At 18.6% G+C, this 17336-nt stretch overlaps 3 protein-coding genes across 3 annotated transcripts; 2 read left to right on the top strand and 1 right to left on the bottom strand.

Moving 5' to 3' along the window:
• Positions 1-1636: 1636 nt before the first annotated feature.
• On the top strand, positions 1637-2930 carry PGO_001775 (variable surface protein; the record flags this gene model as incomplete). Its single annotated transcript, XM_028691008.1, has 3 exons — positions 1637-1726; positions 1858-2658; positions 2763-2930. 3 exons carry the CDS (start codon positions 1637-1639, stop codon positions 2928-2930), a joined length of 1059 nt encoding a protein of 352 aa, XP_028546809.1.
• Positions 2931-9642: 6712 nt separating this feature from the next.
• On the top strand, positions 9643-10791 carry PGO_001770 (variable surface protein; the record flags this gene model as incomplete). The annotated part of the gene is made up of 3 exons (XM_028691007.1): positions 9643-9666; positions 9805-10524; positions 10624-10791. 3 exons carry the CDS (start codon positions 9643-9645, stop codon positions 10789-10791), a joined length of 912 nt encoding a protein of 303 aa, XP_028546808.1.
• Positions 10792-15035: 4244 nt separating this feature from the next.
• On the bottom strand, positions 15036-16349 carry PGO_001765 (variable surface protein; the record flags this gene model as incomplete). The annotated part of the gene is made up of 3 exons (XM_028691006.1): positions 15036-15200; positions 15318-16187; positions 16317-16349. The coding sequence occupies 3 exons, from the start codon at positions 16347-16349 to the stop codon at positions 15036-15038; spliced, it is 1068 nt and encodes a 355-aa protein (XP_028546807.1).
• Positions 16350-17336: the final 987 nt, after the last annotated feature.

The raw sequence follows: 17336 nt of genomic DNA, 5'->3' as shown, positions 1-17336 counted from the left end.
TTAAAATTTACCAAATTTTTTTAATGCTTTCTTATGTAAATATGAATTTTAAAATAATGCATTATAAAAAAATTTTAAAATTATATAAAAATAAATGAAATGAACGAAAAAACTTAATGAAATTAATTAAAATAATTTCATTATTATGGAATAAATAATATATAACTTTATTATATATTTATTAATTATAAGCTATAGTCATTTAAATATGTACATTAGTTATAAATTTACAAGTATCAGTGATTAAATTATATAAATAAAATGAAATAACTAATAGGGATAAATTATTCCAACAAAATATAGATTTTAACTTTAAAATATTTCTATGTAACCTTTCTGTATATTATATTTACTTAAAAATTGTCATATATACTAAATTGTATATAGTCCATCATATAAAATTTATGAATTTTCTACCTATTTTGCAAATCTTCGCTTACAGTCTTATGAAACATAATAAATTAACTACTAATGTAATTTTAACATATTCAATTTACGTAAATATATGAAATGTTGAATATTTTTTCGAACATCAATATATCATATTTCAAAATTAACAGTAAAATAATTCGCATAATAATACTATAAAAATATAAATATAAAAAGGAAAATTTCATAGCGCTGAACCATTAAAACTATACGCAGAATAAAGAACATTAAACCTGAACTCTAAACTCTGAAATTTAAACCCTGAATCCTAAACTCTGAAACCTAAACCCTGTTACCTGAATCCTGAATAAGAATTATATTCTTTTTTATTTCAAATAAAGTACTATTATACCTAAAATAATTGTAAATGAAAAAAAAACATATAAATTCAGTATATTATATATTTATGATTTATAGCACATGTTTTTAATATTATATTACTATATAACATGATATATTTAAAAAGAATAAATATTATAATTGTGAGAATTACATGTATATTGTACATTTTATATGTAAATAATATTTCTATTGTATATTTATATATAAGAGTAAAATGAACTTCTGAGATACATACGAGGTAATTTTTTTTTATTATACAATAATTATGTCTCAGCGTATAGATAATTAAAAAAAAAATGAATGAGTAAAAATGTTCATATTAAGTATATACATAGAATATTAAAATTTTTCTAAATATTATCATGTATTAAGGTATTAATACAAATTCGTAGTTATAAATATAAGGAATTCATTTAAATAAGAATAATCTATTTATTTATAATATAAACTATTTAATTAAATAATTAAAAAGTAATATAACAAATAATTAAAACGTAATTATGGTACTCTTAATATAATTATTAACTCCTATAGCTTGTGTCAGTGAATAGGAAATGAGTAAATATATATGTATATATATTAAAAATAATCATGCATATTAGTATTATATATATATATATATATGATATAGATAATTAGCAAAATTATTTTATATTTATTTATCATGAAAATATTAATGTTATGATTTTTAAATTAATGTAACTTATTTTTGCTATATAATGTATTTATACCTTTTGATTCTCTTACATAATAATTAATACTGAATATTATATGCTGCATGTATTTCCTAATTCATTCATATTAGTGTAATCCTTGATAAATTATGATATTGATGTCAATTTTTATGAATTTAATAATCAAAAAAATGTTAATTGTACACTTTCTTATAATTTATGCTTGCTTTATAATAGATATGAATATATATATTATAAAACAAAGGTATTGCCATTATATCGTCCTCAAGTATATATAATTTTGCCATAGATGGATACATTTAATGTTAATTGCTGTTAATAATATAGAATTTATAGAGTTATAATATAAATATGTTTTTTTTTTTCATATGAAATATGAAAATTTGTCTAGAAAATTCTTTTTTTTTTTATGTGTTCTTTATTTTTTTCTCAGTACAAATTAGTGAAATATTTTCGTGAACATAATGACAATTTAGAAAAGAACCACTCAATTTTGAATTTAGACTATAAGCATTGTCTTCCAAGTGGCAGTATTGGAGCAAATAAATATATAAATGGTAAATTCTCAGAAGATAAATGCAAAAAAGCATTGTTATTTGCATCCAAAATAAAAGCGGATTATAATAGTGATGATGCATATTCGAAAGCAGATTGTTTTTACTTATATTATTGGCTGTACAAAGAATTTAAGTCTAATGGTATAAGTCAACATACCCAAAGTTTTTATACGAAGTTGTTTAATATAGTAAGTAGTAATAATGGTAATAACATATGCAACTATTATAAGAATAAACCTATTTCTGAAAATGTATTCAAAGACGTGAGCAATTTATATGAAATGTATAATAATCTTTATTATATAAATAATCCTAATGTCCCATCTGTTAAATCTAAGTGTGATTGTATTAATGAATGTTCAGCTAAATATGAAATAAACCTAAAGAAATGCGAATCTAATAATAATAGCACTTTTTGCACGGTATTAGAAGATATTAAAAATGAATATAATAATATACAAAATTTAACAGATATTTGTAATAATGTTGAATGCAAAAAGTTACCGTGCCGTAAAAATGATAGCATACAGTTATATATTCCCAGAAATAGTAAATCAAAAACTTCTATAATATCAACTATTATAATATTAATAATACCCGCTTTGTTATTTATAATTTATAAGGTTAAATGTGATGTTGATATATATATATATATATACATAATAAAACTTTTAAAAAATAAAAAAAAATTATAATATTAATATATTTTTAATACGTAATATTTTTTATTACAAATTAGTTCCTGCCATATAATTCATGCATACGTCGTGAAATAAAAAGGATAATAAATAAGTGTCGTCGTCTCAAGGAACAATGTAATATATCAGAAAACTCAGAAATATATAACAATATATATTGGAATAGTAATTATAATGTGTTATATAGTTCCCATTCAATTAACGATTAATTATGTATTTTATTAAAATTATTTCTTTAAAACTCATATAGAATAATGTAATCGAAATATTTTCACAATTCATCAATAAAATAGTTCACGTAAAAAAAAAAAATAATAGACAATATAAAATAATAAAAACTAATAATACGTCAATTTAATGAAATAATATTTCAGTGAGTTACTATACTATTTTTAATTCATATCTAAGGGCATGGAATTAAATTTATTTTTTTCATTTTTGTGTTTATGAAAAGTGTTTGTATATTCACACAGATTTTCTTGACTCATTCTTCTTATTGTTATATATAAAAAGAAGAAAGATTATCAATTTAATTTATATTAATTTACATGATCCTTTATTATGTTTTGTTCTTTATTAGAGATATTTTTATTCATCTATTTAATTAAATATTAATAATTCCTAAATTAATTCTGTAACTAATATATAAATATATTTTAATTTTATTATATATACTATATTAAATTTAGTACTGATGAATTATAAAAACTAATTTATATATAATTTATATTATTTTTTATTCATATATATGTATGATATTATTTCCTCATATTTACTACGTACATGTATTATTTGTTTTCACAATTTATGTTATTTCACAAATATATTTCAGGATTCAGTTATTATTGTTCCATGTTTTGTATTTATTTTATTATAAAGAATATATAGTGATACATAAAATTATTCATATTTATAAGCATTTCTCGTATCTTGTATTGATACAAAACATAAATCAGTGGTCTAATATTATAAAACTGTTTATAAATACTTTTCTTTATAGATTCAAATATTATTTTAACGCATAATTAATAATAAATAGCACATAAACATTCATTATATTTATTCAATTGTAATAGTTAATTTTTTTTAAAGAAACATAATAATACATTAATTCAGATGTAAATATAATAAAAAAAACCTAATCAATTCATATTTTTCTTTGTCAATTGCTATATATGTCTAATAAACCATGTATTTTTAGATACTTCTAAATATAAATATTTAATGTGTCAAAAAACCACATTAGTAATGCATTAATTTTATAATATAATAAATTGCTTTATTCTTTTTATTTTCGACCTAATTAAAAATAATTTAGTTAAAATTTTTAAATAGTTTATTTATTTATTCTGTATCAACGTTTTCATAAAAATTATATTTAAAGAACAATACTAAGCAGAAGAATTGTATATTATATTAATCATTACATAAATATATACATAATATTAAATATTAATCACATTATATTTACTAAATAAGTATTATTTTCTATATTTACATGTAATATTAAACACAATAATGTATGATTATTGCTTACTAACTCAGTGAATGTTATTTAATACACATTATATATTTAACAAATAAATGAATATGTAATGTACCAAAAGTTCACATATTATTAAAACACATTCCATAATTATAAAGATAGTATATTTTAAAGAATTATATTTTTATTACATATTCTAACATATTATTAATTTAACTAATTGTGCTTATCAGATCAATATATATTTAGATCATATAAAATTATTATTCTCATAAAAATTAATGTTTATGCTTGCAAGAAAAAACAATAGCTTTAAATTTAATATATAATTATACCATTTAGATTAATAATAATTATATTTATTACTAAATCTCCTATTATATATTTAAACAATAATATGTTTGACGAAGAATACCTGTATATATTATGATGTATATTCATGAAAATATACAAGCTGATATTTTTATATGTAATAAATTTAATATATTTTATTCATGAAGTAACAATATTAATATAGTTCTTATAATAAATATATATATATATTTGACTAATATATCATTTATTCCTTAAATAAACTGTACACCATAAATATGACCATATTTTATTTATACATAAGAACTTATAGGAGACACTTTAATAAACAATATTCCTTATTCCTATATATTATAATATATAACATGGAAATAAATTCATGCATTTTCAGAACATTTATATTGTTATTGTTTTTTTTCATTATAAATATTTTAATATATTTTTTGTTCACAATAAAAATATACATTCCGTGCATAATTATTCTTACTACCTATGTATATATATAATAATTTAGACAGTAATTATCATTATTTATACATATTTTATGAATAATATAATAATATATTGGAATGATTTTATTGAATCTTAGCACATTTTTTCTTGAAATATGCTTTTTATACTTTTTGATTTACTATAAATATATATGATTTGATCATATATAAATCTACATATTTTATGAATGTGTAGTATGAGGAATTTCGTGCGTATAAATAATAAATAGAAACAATATTTAATGAGATGTCAGGATAAAAAAGTATTATTTTGAATGTCTTATTTATGCTGTAACTTAAATTTGCAGCTACATATATAATATGGAATTATATTTGCATATTACATGATAACTAATTTTCACTAATATGATTTTGAAACAAATATAATTTTTTTTAGTCTATATAAATAACCTTATAAAGGTATTAAAATTTTCATTTTATGATTATTTTTATAATTATATAATACGTAAGTTAATTAAGTTCTTGCTGCTTTATTATTAGTAATATACATTTATCTTTGTTTTAACTTTTTCTTATAATTATGCAGACAATGTGTTATAACACCAATGTATTATTACTTATTTATATATAATTATGTAATATTAAGTCTAATTAAATAATAATTATGTAATTAATTATAATTAATCAAATTCACATATATTATATATACAATATAAAAAATTCATTTAATTTTGACGAAAAAAAATATATAATTTTTGTTGTATTTCAGTGAATGCATGCAGATTATTAGCCTATTAGCATTATATATATTGTTAATATTTTCTATATTACCCATATAACAAAGGAAAAATATATATTATAATATTAAACGTTTTATTAAATTGAATAAATAAGAATACAACAAAAAATGGTGTATTAGCATTCATGTCTTTCCATTTAAACCGAAAATATTACATTTATGCATGAATGTTTTATTAGAGAAAAAACACAAATATTTCATTATAAATATGTAATTTTATTCAGTATAATATTGTATAGAAATATAAATACGTTAGCATAAGAATAAATTCAATACTGTAGATTAAAGTAAATCACTGAACAATGAAATATAAATTGTATAATATATTTATTATTGAGGTGTACTAAAAAGAAGTTATAATTATTTTCATTTTATTTATAATATACCCCATGAAATTGTGCATATATAACACATAAATAAAATTTTATTATGCTAAGAAGCTATGTCATTATAAAGAATAAATATATACAAAACATTAAAAAAAATGTAAATAATAGAGATATTTTATAATAATACGATAAATACTTAAACTATTTATATATTTCAATTGATATTAATCATGTAAATATACCATATTATTGTTGTATCTTTAGGTATTTATTTTACTCAGGAATCTATGAAAAATTAAGCATATAAATGTGAAGTAATTAATTTGTTATACAAAAAACCGTAGTAGCTATATATAATATTTACTAATGCACTTGAAGAAAATATATGCTTTATATTATAATTATCATTTGTTAATTAAACGTAGTGTATTTCAAATGCTTTTTTGATATGTGCGTTATGTTATATGAATCTAATAAAATAAAAAATTTAAATTCGTTTAAGTTTAAATATTTTGGTGTCTAATTCGTCATATTGTTAAAAGGATAAATTTTGCATTTTCTATTTATACGTATTATTTTACATAAAAATAAATATACTAAAACTATAACAATATTATTAATTAAAATTCATATTAATGCAAAACTTACATATTACTACGCTTAAAATATACATTGTAATATTATTTCACATTCAACCAAAGAATCCATCACAACTTTTTTAAAAAAAGTGGGAATGCTTATATAAAAATCATTATTAAGTATATTCTTATTCGAATTATTGTTCTTGTAAATATGCTTCATATATTTAGGAATATAAAAAAAATATAGATACTGTCTTCATATATAATGGAAATAATTAAGATATATATGCTAAAAAAATATTAAATGAACCAAACATACATTACATAGATTCATTAAAAAATGATATATTTCTCAGACTTAAAACATTATATTATGTCTTAAATTGTAACTATATATATATCATATACATGTTTTAGCACTGACACTTTTATATAGGATCTAAAGCATTATCTTTTAAATTTTACGTATGTTATTAATTTTAATAATTTTTTAAATCACAATAATAAGTATGCACAATATTTTATACTTTTAAAGTAACAAAAAATTTAGTTCGTAAATAATTATTGAAATTAATCTTTTAAATACATGGGAACGAAGAAAATACATAAGCAAAATAAAATGCACCTTGTTCAAGAAGATTACAAATCAGATATATAAAATATTATTTTAATTTTTATATATTCATACGTATTAAATACGTGAATATGGTATTACATTCATCTTACATAATGTTAAAATATATGTTATAAAATATTTATTTTATCATGCATAAACTGAATATATATTGTTATAAATGAAGTACTATGTAAAATAGTACTATGGAAAATAAGTATATATGATTTATCTATTTTTATGGTAACATAAATTTATATTATATTAATATATATACATAAGTATTAATTTATATATTCCTTCATTAAAAAACACTACGAATAATTGTTTCTGTGAAAACAATTAATTCTATGTATATGAGTTGTCTTTGCATTTTATGTACTTATTTTCATTATTATACTTTAATTATTAAGATAAATATATAAAAATAGCATATTTCCTTATATTATATATTTACTTTATAAAATAATAATGATTTTGATTTTTTTTTTTTCACAAATTGCTCTAAAGAATTGTTAGTAGAATTATATAATATAAAATAAAAATACACCATATATTATGTATGTTTTGATATTGCAAATTACCAATATATATAAGAAGTATAGTAAAATAAAACATATATTTCTTATAACACATTTCACTTAAATATCAATTATATTCAAATAATCATGTAATGAATGTATATAATTCAATATTATAAAATAAAAAAATCTTTAATTATAATATATTATATGTACATGATATCTTCTAATATATAAATGATTTATCCCTTTAGAGTTTATTATAAATTATAAAAATAAATTTAATATATGTTATTCTTTTTCATGTAAAATATTTATCCCTTTCACTTTTATATAATGTACATTGAAATTAAAATAAAATATTCTATCCATATATATAATATGAACTGCAAATATATTATTCTTTATTCCGCAGCCACCAATATCTAGAAATTTATTCTAATCTATACACTTTTTTATTTATAGGATGGAATATATATTTTAAGCATATTGTTATATAAATTTTTTTATATATGATTAATAAAAAGAAGCACATATAATTATAATTTATAAGTTATACTAAAAAGAGAAGAAAAAAAATTGTTGTATAAGATATAGAATAAAATTTATCACAGTTGCATCAACACAAAAATGTTATATAAATACAATCCTTGATATAATATATATTTTATGATACATTTTCTTGTAATTTTATTGAGTAGTTGAATATTTTAAAGATACATTTATATTTACACTAATAATATGAAAAAGAATAAGTATAATATATTAAATAGCTCTTGGTTTTGTTTACAATAGATATATATGAAATTTGTTTTGGCACATTTTTTTAGAAATATACCGTTTTAATTAATTGTATATATTCTTTATATATTTTATAAATACAGAAATATACATATAACTTTTAATGATAAATTACATTACGTCCTTTCCCTCATTATTTGTTATATAATGTTGAATCTTAAATACATTGTCTGTACACTATTCATATATATATGTATCTAAAATTAATTTTAATAACGTTCTGGTTGTTTCAAATATGAGAATAATAAAATAATTTATCAATGAACCAGAAATCTTAATCTGTAATATATATGAAATTCATATAACATTTCATGTAATAATAATGGTAATATTTATATTTTTTTTTACTATAAGTTAAAATGATTTTTATACATTTAAATAAAAATATATATTTAATTTAATGTTTAATTTATAAAAATACAAGGTTCATATGCTTTTTTAGAAATATAAAATTAACATTTATTACCCACGTTAAATTAGATAGAATATACATTTTATTACTAATAAAAAAATGTTAATATATACATATACAATATAATTATATATTTAATTGATAAAAATAAGCATTTATATTCTACACCAATTTATTTAAGTATAAACATTCGAGAAAAATACATATAAATAAATATTGGGGATGAAAGAACTTCATTATAATATATATATATTTCTTACATTATTATATTATGTAATATATTATATGAGTATTATATATATAAAAATAATAATAAATATAATTCTTATTATTTTGTATTATTATCTAATTTCAGAGTTATATATATTTTCTTGATAATATTTAATTAATTTATTAATTTTTTTCTCCCCTATAGAACGGTCTATATAATCATATTATAGTATATACGAAGAATAATATAAGAATATAAGTTTAAAAAACTATTTAAGATCTATGTATTATATATGAAATTTTATTTTATATAAATATGGTATGTGATATAATTCTTTTACGTACAAACCCTTATAATTACAAATATATAAACTATATCTTGCATAACTGAGATAAAATAGCATAATGTCTGCCTCAAATATAGAAAAGGTAGGATACTACTATTAATATCAATTACAATTCTTAATAACCTACTTGAAAATATTCATCTTTATATAATCATATTAAAAAATACATTTTTATAAATATTATTTTAATCTTTTATGATTATTATAACTCATTTTTTAGTTCGACTTTAAGGGTATATTTCCTAACTGTATGCTTGATTATACTAACGTAGTAACAAGAAACCCAAGACTTCATGAATTTAGTCTTCAAAATGCGTGTAGTAATATTGAAAATGTTTTGAACCCTAGTAGTAATAAAGAAACCTTTAAATCATCATGTAGACAGCTTATACTTTATTTAGACTACATATATAGCATATTATCCCCCTCAGATAGAATAAGAAATTGTAAATATTTCATCTATAGTCTAAAAGATGTATTACAATATCATAATTGCACTCAAAAAAACTCTAGAAGTGGATATGAATTAATAATTAATAATATCAAAGGAACTACATTTGAAAGTGTTTCTGATGTATGTAAAGGCGATTTTGAAGATATACATGATGACATATATTCCATATTGAAAAAATTGAATAACCTATATCAAAAATTTTTATGGAGCCCTAATGGATGCTCTCCTGAGGGTGAATGTTATAAGGAATATATGAAACTCCTATGCGAATATGGAAAGATAGAGAACCAGAGCTTCCGTGAATTACTAGATAAATTTAAATATGAAAATATGAAATACATGCCAGATATACAAGAAAGACTCAAACTCTTTGAATCTTTGAAAAATTTGCGCATTATTATTTTAGGTTTAATTATTATACCTACTACATTATTAATGATAATATTCTTTTTTTATAATGTTAAATATAAAATTAACTTTATTAATGTATAAAAGAATTAAAATTTTGCTTAACACGTAATTATTAAGAAATTGCATAAAATAAATAGTTCATTCATATACATCCAATTGACCTCACATTAACAGTATACTCCTTATGGATTACTTATACAACGAGCTGTAAAGAAGATGAGCAATATATGGAACAAAAAAAATAAGGATTATCTCAATATAATGGATTCATCTGAATTTACACACAATAATTTCGATGATAACAACTACAGAATAGGAGGTACCACATTAGGGTACCAATAAAAAACATATGATTACTATTAATGAATTCAACATATATTCATTTAAACGATAATATTAGAGAATTAATTTTTTTAAAAAAAGAAAGGTAAAAAAAAAAAAAATATATATATTTTCAAATAATGAAAATATTATAAGAAAAAAATTATTACTTCGTAATAGATGAAATATAAAATTATAAATATTTCATTATAATAGACCGTAATTTTAGATAAAAGATTGACGTTCAAGTATATAATAATACATAAACATATTGAACAATTTTAATATATTTTTATTACTTATCTATAAACACAGATGTTAATATTTCAAATATGAACTATATTCCTTAGACTTCAATTATAAAATGGAAAAAATAATTTATATCCAATTAAAACAAGACATAATTATATATATAAAAAAACTCTATACTTACTGATACAATTAACATGTAACACAATCTAGAATAATATATGAAGAATATACAAAAAAAAATTTAATTTTATTATTTATATTTTAAATTATTTATCTATATCATCAATGTAATGTGTTCATATCGAGTATATAAAGTTTTAATTAATGTACAAGTCAATAAATTTTAATGTAAGTATATAATTAAAACTGAATCATTATTAAAAATCACTACAATAATTACATAATATTCATGCTTAAATACAGGTTATTTTAATAAAAAATAATAGGAGACAAACATAGAAAATACTGAACTAAGAATTCATATCATATTTCTCATATAATACAAAAACGAATTAAATAATATTTGTACTAGCATTACACTATTATATTCATAATTTTATTTCTTGAAATAAGTATATTCAATGCATCTAGTTTTTTTAATAATTAGAAATATTGATTAAACTTATATTATTTATTGCCAAATTTATATTAACTCTAAAAATATGTAAGAACATTATAGGATAAAATTAATAATATCTATTATATTATCCCAATAATTGTACTTTAACTAATATAACTTGGTAAAATAAATAATCGATATGTACCCATATAGATGAATGAAGAATTTTTAGCAAATTCGTCTTAAGCGTTAATAAAATTTATAGTCTATAAACTTAATAATTATAAAACTTATCAATGTGTTATACAGATGCTATAAATCAAAATAAAATGACTATATTTAACATATAGAAGAAATAATTCATTTTTTGCGAATAAAAAATTAAACATATCATGAGAATATATAATTATTTCTAATCTTTTTTTTATAATAAATAAGATATAGATGTATTTAATAATAATCTTGCAAATTTACACTTAATGTGTCACAATAATTATTACCAATGCAAATAAATAAAAATAGTATATATTAATTTTAATAATTCTATTTAATTTTCATATAAAACACACTATTTCATTCAACTTCATAAATATATGTAATATATCATTAAAAATATTCTATTGAATAACTATCATACTTATATATATATGTATTCTTTTTATTATATATATATTTTAATAGTAGTAAAAATAATTCTCCATATATTAATTAAAAAAATAAATTTTTTTTCTCTTCACATCATATGTTTTTTGCTTCAAATGATATTAGTTTACTTTTTTGTTGTAAATTTATTTATAATTATTATTAAATTATTAAATCACGTGTATATTATGGTTTCGTATATGCTTTCCTTTTAATAGGTAAAAAAAAATTTTTTAAGATAATTGTAATATTTTTATAAATAAATATATAAATATAGGACATAAATTATATATATTAATTACTAGAATGATATTTACATATTTCGTTTTAGCATTTTTTTAATTTAAAATAATTTTTCATATCTAATTATGGATTTGGCATAAAGATACACTTGTGAATATATGTATTTAAATAAATAAGGATTTATATTATAACGAAATTTGAAAAGCACAATAATTTTTTATATGTAATATATATAAGCATTTATGTTTTATCCTTCCTTATTTTTAGATTAATATGGAAAAATGCTATTTTGATACAGCATATTAATTGTCGTGTATAATTAATTAAATAATCAATGAAAGATTAACATATTATCATAAATTTATATTATAAGAAGCACTATCTCTAAATTTTATAAATATAAATTATTAAATTATAAGAAAAAATATCTATATTTATATTATAGTGCATATAATTATAAATATTTCTAATTCCTTTGGGGATGTTTAATCATTCTTACAATTATAAAATACATTAGCACAGATTTTCTATTTTTAATATATATAAGGAACATATTTATATAAGAATTTTCATAGATTTTTAATGCTTCAATTAAATTAATATTATATATCACTATAAACAAATATGCTATAAATTTTTACAGAAAATATGTATATAAAAAAAAAAAGTTTGATAAATAAATTCATAATAATATAAACTAAAATATATATTTAATAACATATATGTGAAATGTTTTTTCAGTAATGCGATAACATATATATTATAATATGTACATATGTTTTATGATAATATTAAATAATTTCAATTGATATAATATTTTATATATCAATATGTTTACAATTTATAATATATATTATATTGTATATGTCTCATATTTTATGCAGTATAATGAAAGAATTATACCTCCTATGATATTATTTTTAATACATTTAAATAAATAATACATTAAATTACAATTCGATAAAATTTATAATGCGTTTATTAATCATAAATATTTATTATTATAATATACATAAAATAAATACTTATACAACATTAGAATAAAAAATTATGAAAATAATATCCTATATGTTACAACCAAAAATTGAAATGTATATTCGTATAATTGTAGATCATTTTATATTCTTTGATGCATTATTTTAGATATCCTTTTATTTTATTAGATATATCTTGTTTAGTAACGCATGAATAACATGACATTAACTATTGCTTTCATAAAACTTTTATATACATATGAAAAAGTATAGGATACTATTTATTCAAGGACACTTAAGTATATTAAAAAATTTATAATACATAAATGTTTCATGTTGACGAGTTATGGAATAAGAAGCTTTTTTAAAATTTTATATTTATATTATAATAAAAATTTATAGAAATATGTGAATGACATGTTCTATAATATAATTTAAATAAATATATTCTAAATACTTTTATATATATTAGAGTACGCTTTGGACAGACTAGTCAATTGCGTCTTTTTATTGTAAAATCTGTATACCCATAATATATATATATTTTTACATATTTATGCATAAATATAAATAAATAATTATTAATCAAATATAATTAGTAGTTATTACGTTGCAAATTCTATAATGGTAAATTCTAGTTAATATTCTATGTTTAACATATTTATATATTACATTATAATATAATGAACGTAAATTATTGATGTGTAAATAAATTATATTCTATTGTAGAGAATAATATATATAAAATAAAATGTATTAAATAATTATAAACTATGTTCTCTAAATCTTAAATCATTAACCTAAACCCAAATGTAAAACACATAAAACTATCGTTTCCTTTTAATAATAATAATATAGACAATAATGACAAAATGAATTTAAATAATTATATCAATTTACTAAAAATATAATATTGTTCTTTCTATATTAATACATGTATTTTCCAGTTAATATATATTAATATGATGTATGAAATGTTTTACAAAATAATATATTAAATTTCATGTAATATTGATAATATATTTAATATTAAATATTCCTAAATATACTATGTCTTGTAAAGAAATTGTGCATTATATTATTCATTGTATAAATATACGCACGCCCCTTATTCTATGAAGTGATCGTGCCACAAATAAGCATTAAAATATGATGAAAAATAAAAATTTTACATTATTCAAACTGTAATATTTATATGTCATCAAAAAAAAAATAAAAAGATACTATTAATTGTCACATATTTATTTCCATCATATCAGTGTATAGTTCTTAATTTAAGATGTATTTTTGTAAAGTAACTTATTCCTATTTTATGGGGAAAATTTATAAATAAATATAAATATAAAAGATAATAAAAATAAATCACTTTCATATATAATATATTATTTAATTCTGCATAATTTAATTTTCCTTTTTCTTTCCTTCTTATTTTATACATAAATATTCTTAGAATATTCCGTATTAACAAATATAGTATTTTATTTATTATACAAATAATTACTAGTGTCAACATAATTTTTTTTTAAAAACTATATTTTTTACTTGTATATATTTTTATAAAATTGTCATAATAATCTATTAGATTATAAAAAAAATTAGTCGGAGTGATAACCTATACAATGTTCATCTCTATTGTTATAATTCTGATCATATAGTCTTTGTGAATAGTAAAATTCTTCATTAAAATCAGAATTTATATTATTTCTATTATTATTTTTATTAGCAAATATATTACGTATCCAAATTCCTAATGGTGTAAACTTTGATGTAATAAATAATACATAGAATACATTTAATTATTATTAATAGATATATAGGGAAGGGAAGTTATAAAGAAATATATACAGATTGAGTAATTTAATGGGCCTCTTATTTACTTTATGTAAAAATCCATAAGCCATGGATATAGCAACGATTCCTAGAAGTATACCACCTGCTTTTTTCAAAGGGCTAAATCTATTAGACATTGTCTTTAAAACCTTAAGATTTTGTGTCCCTTCTGTTGTATAATCTTGTAACTGACTTTCACGTTGAAACATGCCTCTTTCTGATGATGCACCCTGGTGTAATTCCCTTTCTGTTTTTTTTTCTAATGACTTCTTTTCCTCCACTTCTTTAGCACAGTTAAACTTAAGTAAAAGTTCCTTTGGATCACAATTTTTATATTTAGTTTTAAATTCATAGCAGAAAGCTGTTTCATCCAAAGCACATTTAACGTTAAAATAATCATATAAAGAAATTTTTTTCCTAATATGTATACAGTAATCGGTGGGATTTACCAATATTGTAGACATACCAGAAAGGTAAGCATGATCAACATAGTAATCATACACTTCCTTCCTCTTACTCCAATCAGAATGAGAAATCATGTCTATTCGAGGATTACATGTTTGATGATGATTATTCTGTAATTTATTCATAATAAATTCATTCCATATAATAGAAATTTTCGAAAATGTATCTATGGTATATGAAGAATTACCATAACCCCCAATAGCACTTAAGTTAGTGGCTACCCAATAATTTAAGAGTCGGCATACATCATAGACATTGGAATTACTTCTTAATTCTTCATTACTACTTAAATATGTTAAAATCTTTGCACATACGTTTTTAACCGCTGATCCATTTTTATAGGAGCTTAAGTTTTCACAATTATTAGCGTAATGACTAAAATTTCTTAAATTATATAATTTGTCATAGAATTTTTCTGAAGTTAAGTCTCCCCCAAATGATACAGCTAATTGCTAAACAAAAAACACAAAATAATTAAAAATTGAATATATTAATTAAAAAAATTAATTAAAATATTTTGGATAAGAGGGGAAAATTTAATAAATACAATATATAAAAATATTATAATTGATTAACCTTACCTCAAATTCTTTCCACTTTTCTGTTTTAAGCATCATGATTTGAAATTTATAAATTTATGATTTTCTGAAGACATTGGATATTTACAAAAAAAAGAAAACCGTATTAAGAAAAAAATACATTTACTAACAAAAATATTTAAACATTCTCTATATGTTGTTTTTTTTGATCTTTCTTAGTATCCCAATAACTAAATAATATATGCTATATATATATTTTTTTTTTTAAACAAATTAAAAAATTTTGGTATGCATTATATTAAGTGTAAATAAATGTAATTTTTATTGTAATGAAATCAACATTAAAGCATATAATACTGCCTTTCAATGTGTATATGCCTTAAAAATATTTTTTATAAACTATCAGAAGGGAAAGTAATTGATTAGTGTTAATTTTTATATATTAATATTTAATTTTTAACATATAATATACGAATAAAACAAATAAAAATATATTTACACGTGAAATAAGGAAATTATATAGTTATCCAATCCTTATATTAAATTGTAAATGAAAATATATATTATAACAATTAATTAATATTTTTAGCATGATTTTATATGCTTAAAAAAAAATATATATAAATCAATTGATTTATATATTTCAACAAACTTCTTAGTGATAATATTTTATCACAGTTATATGTATAAATTTTTATAATGCCTTAAGAATATAACTAATCATTGTAAAAAATATTAAAAAATAAAGCGCTCACTCAGGATGTTAGAATTATAATGGGGTAAACATGAATTATTCCACTTTTAGTTCTCAGGTTTTAAATTTATAAAATTTGTAAATATCAAATGATGTTATCATAAATATAATTATGGAGAAATGAAGGACTAAACATTATAACATTTATAGGATTTTCATTAAATTATGTAAATTTTGGTTATTTTTTTAGGTATAAATAAATGTCTATTTTTCAATTTTTATGACTTATTTATCCTATGGAGTTATAAAAAATAATAACATTTTCTTTTTTTTTATTATAATGCAATTAAGAATGTATTTATATAATG

This window comes from Plasmodium gonderi (genome assembly GCF_002157705.1).
Source record: "Plasmodium gonderi DNA, contig: Pgo-contig_193, whole genome shotgun sequence".
Classification (NCBI taxonomy): domain Eukaryota; phylum Apicomplexa; class Aconoidasida; order Haemosporida; family Plasmodiidae; genus Plasmodium; species Plasmodium gonderi.
The sequence above is the reverse complement of the archived record's forward strand: the minus strand, read 5'-3'. Positions and strand labels throughout refer to the sequence as shown.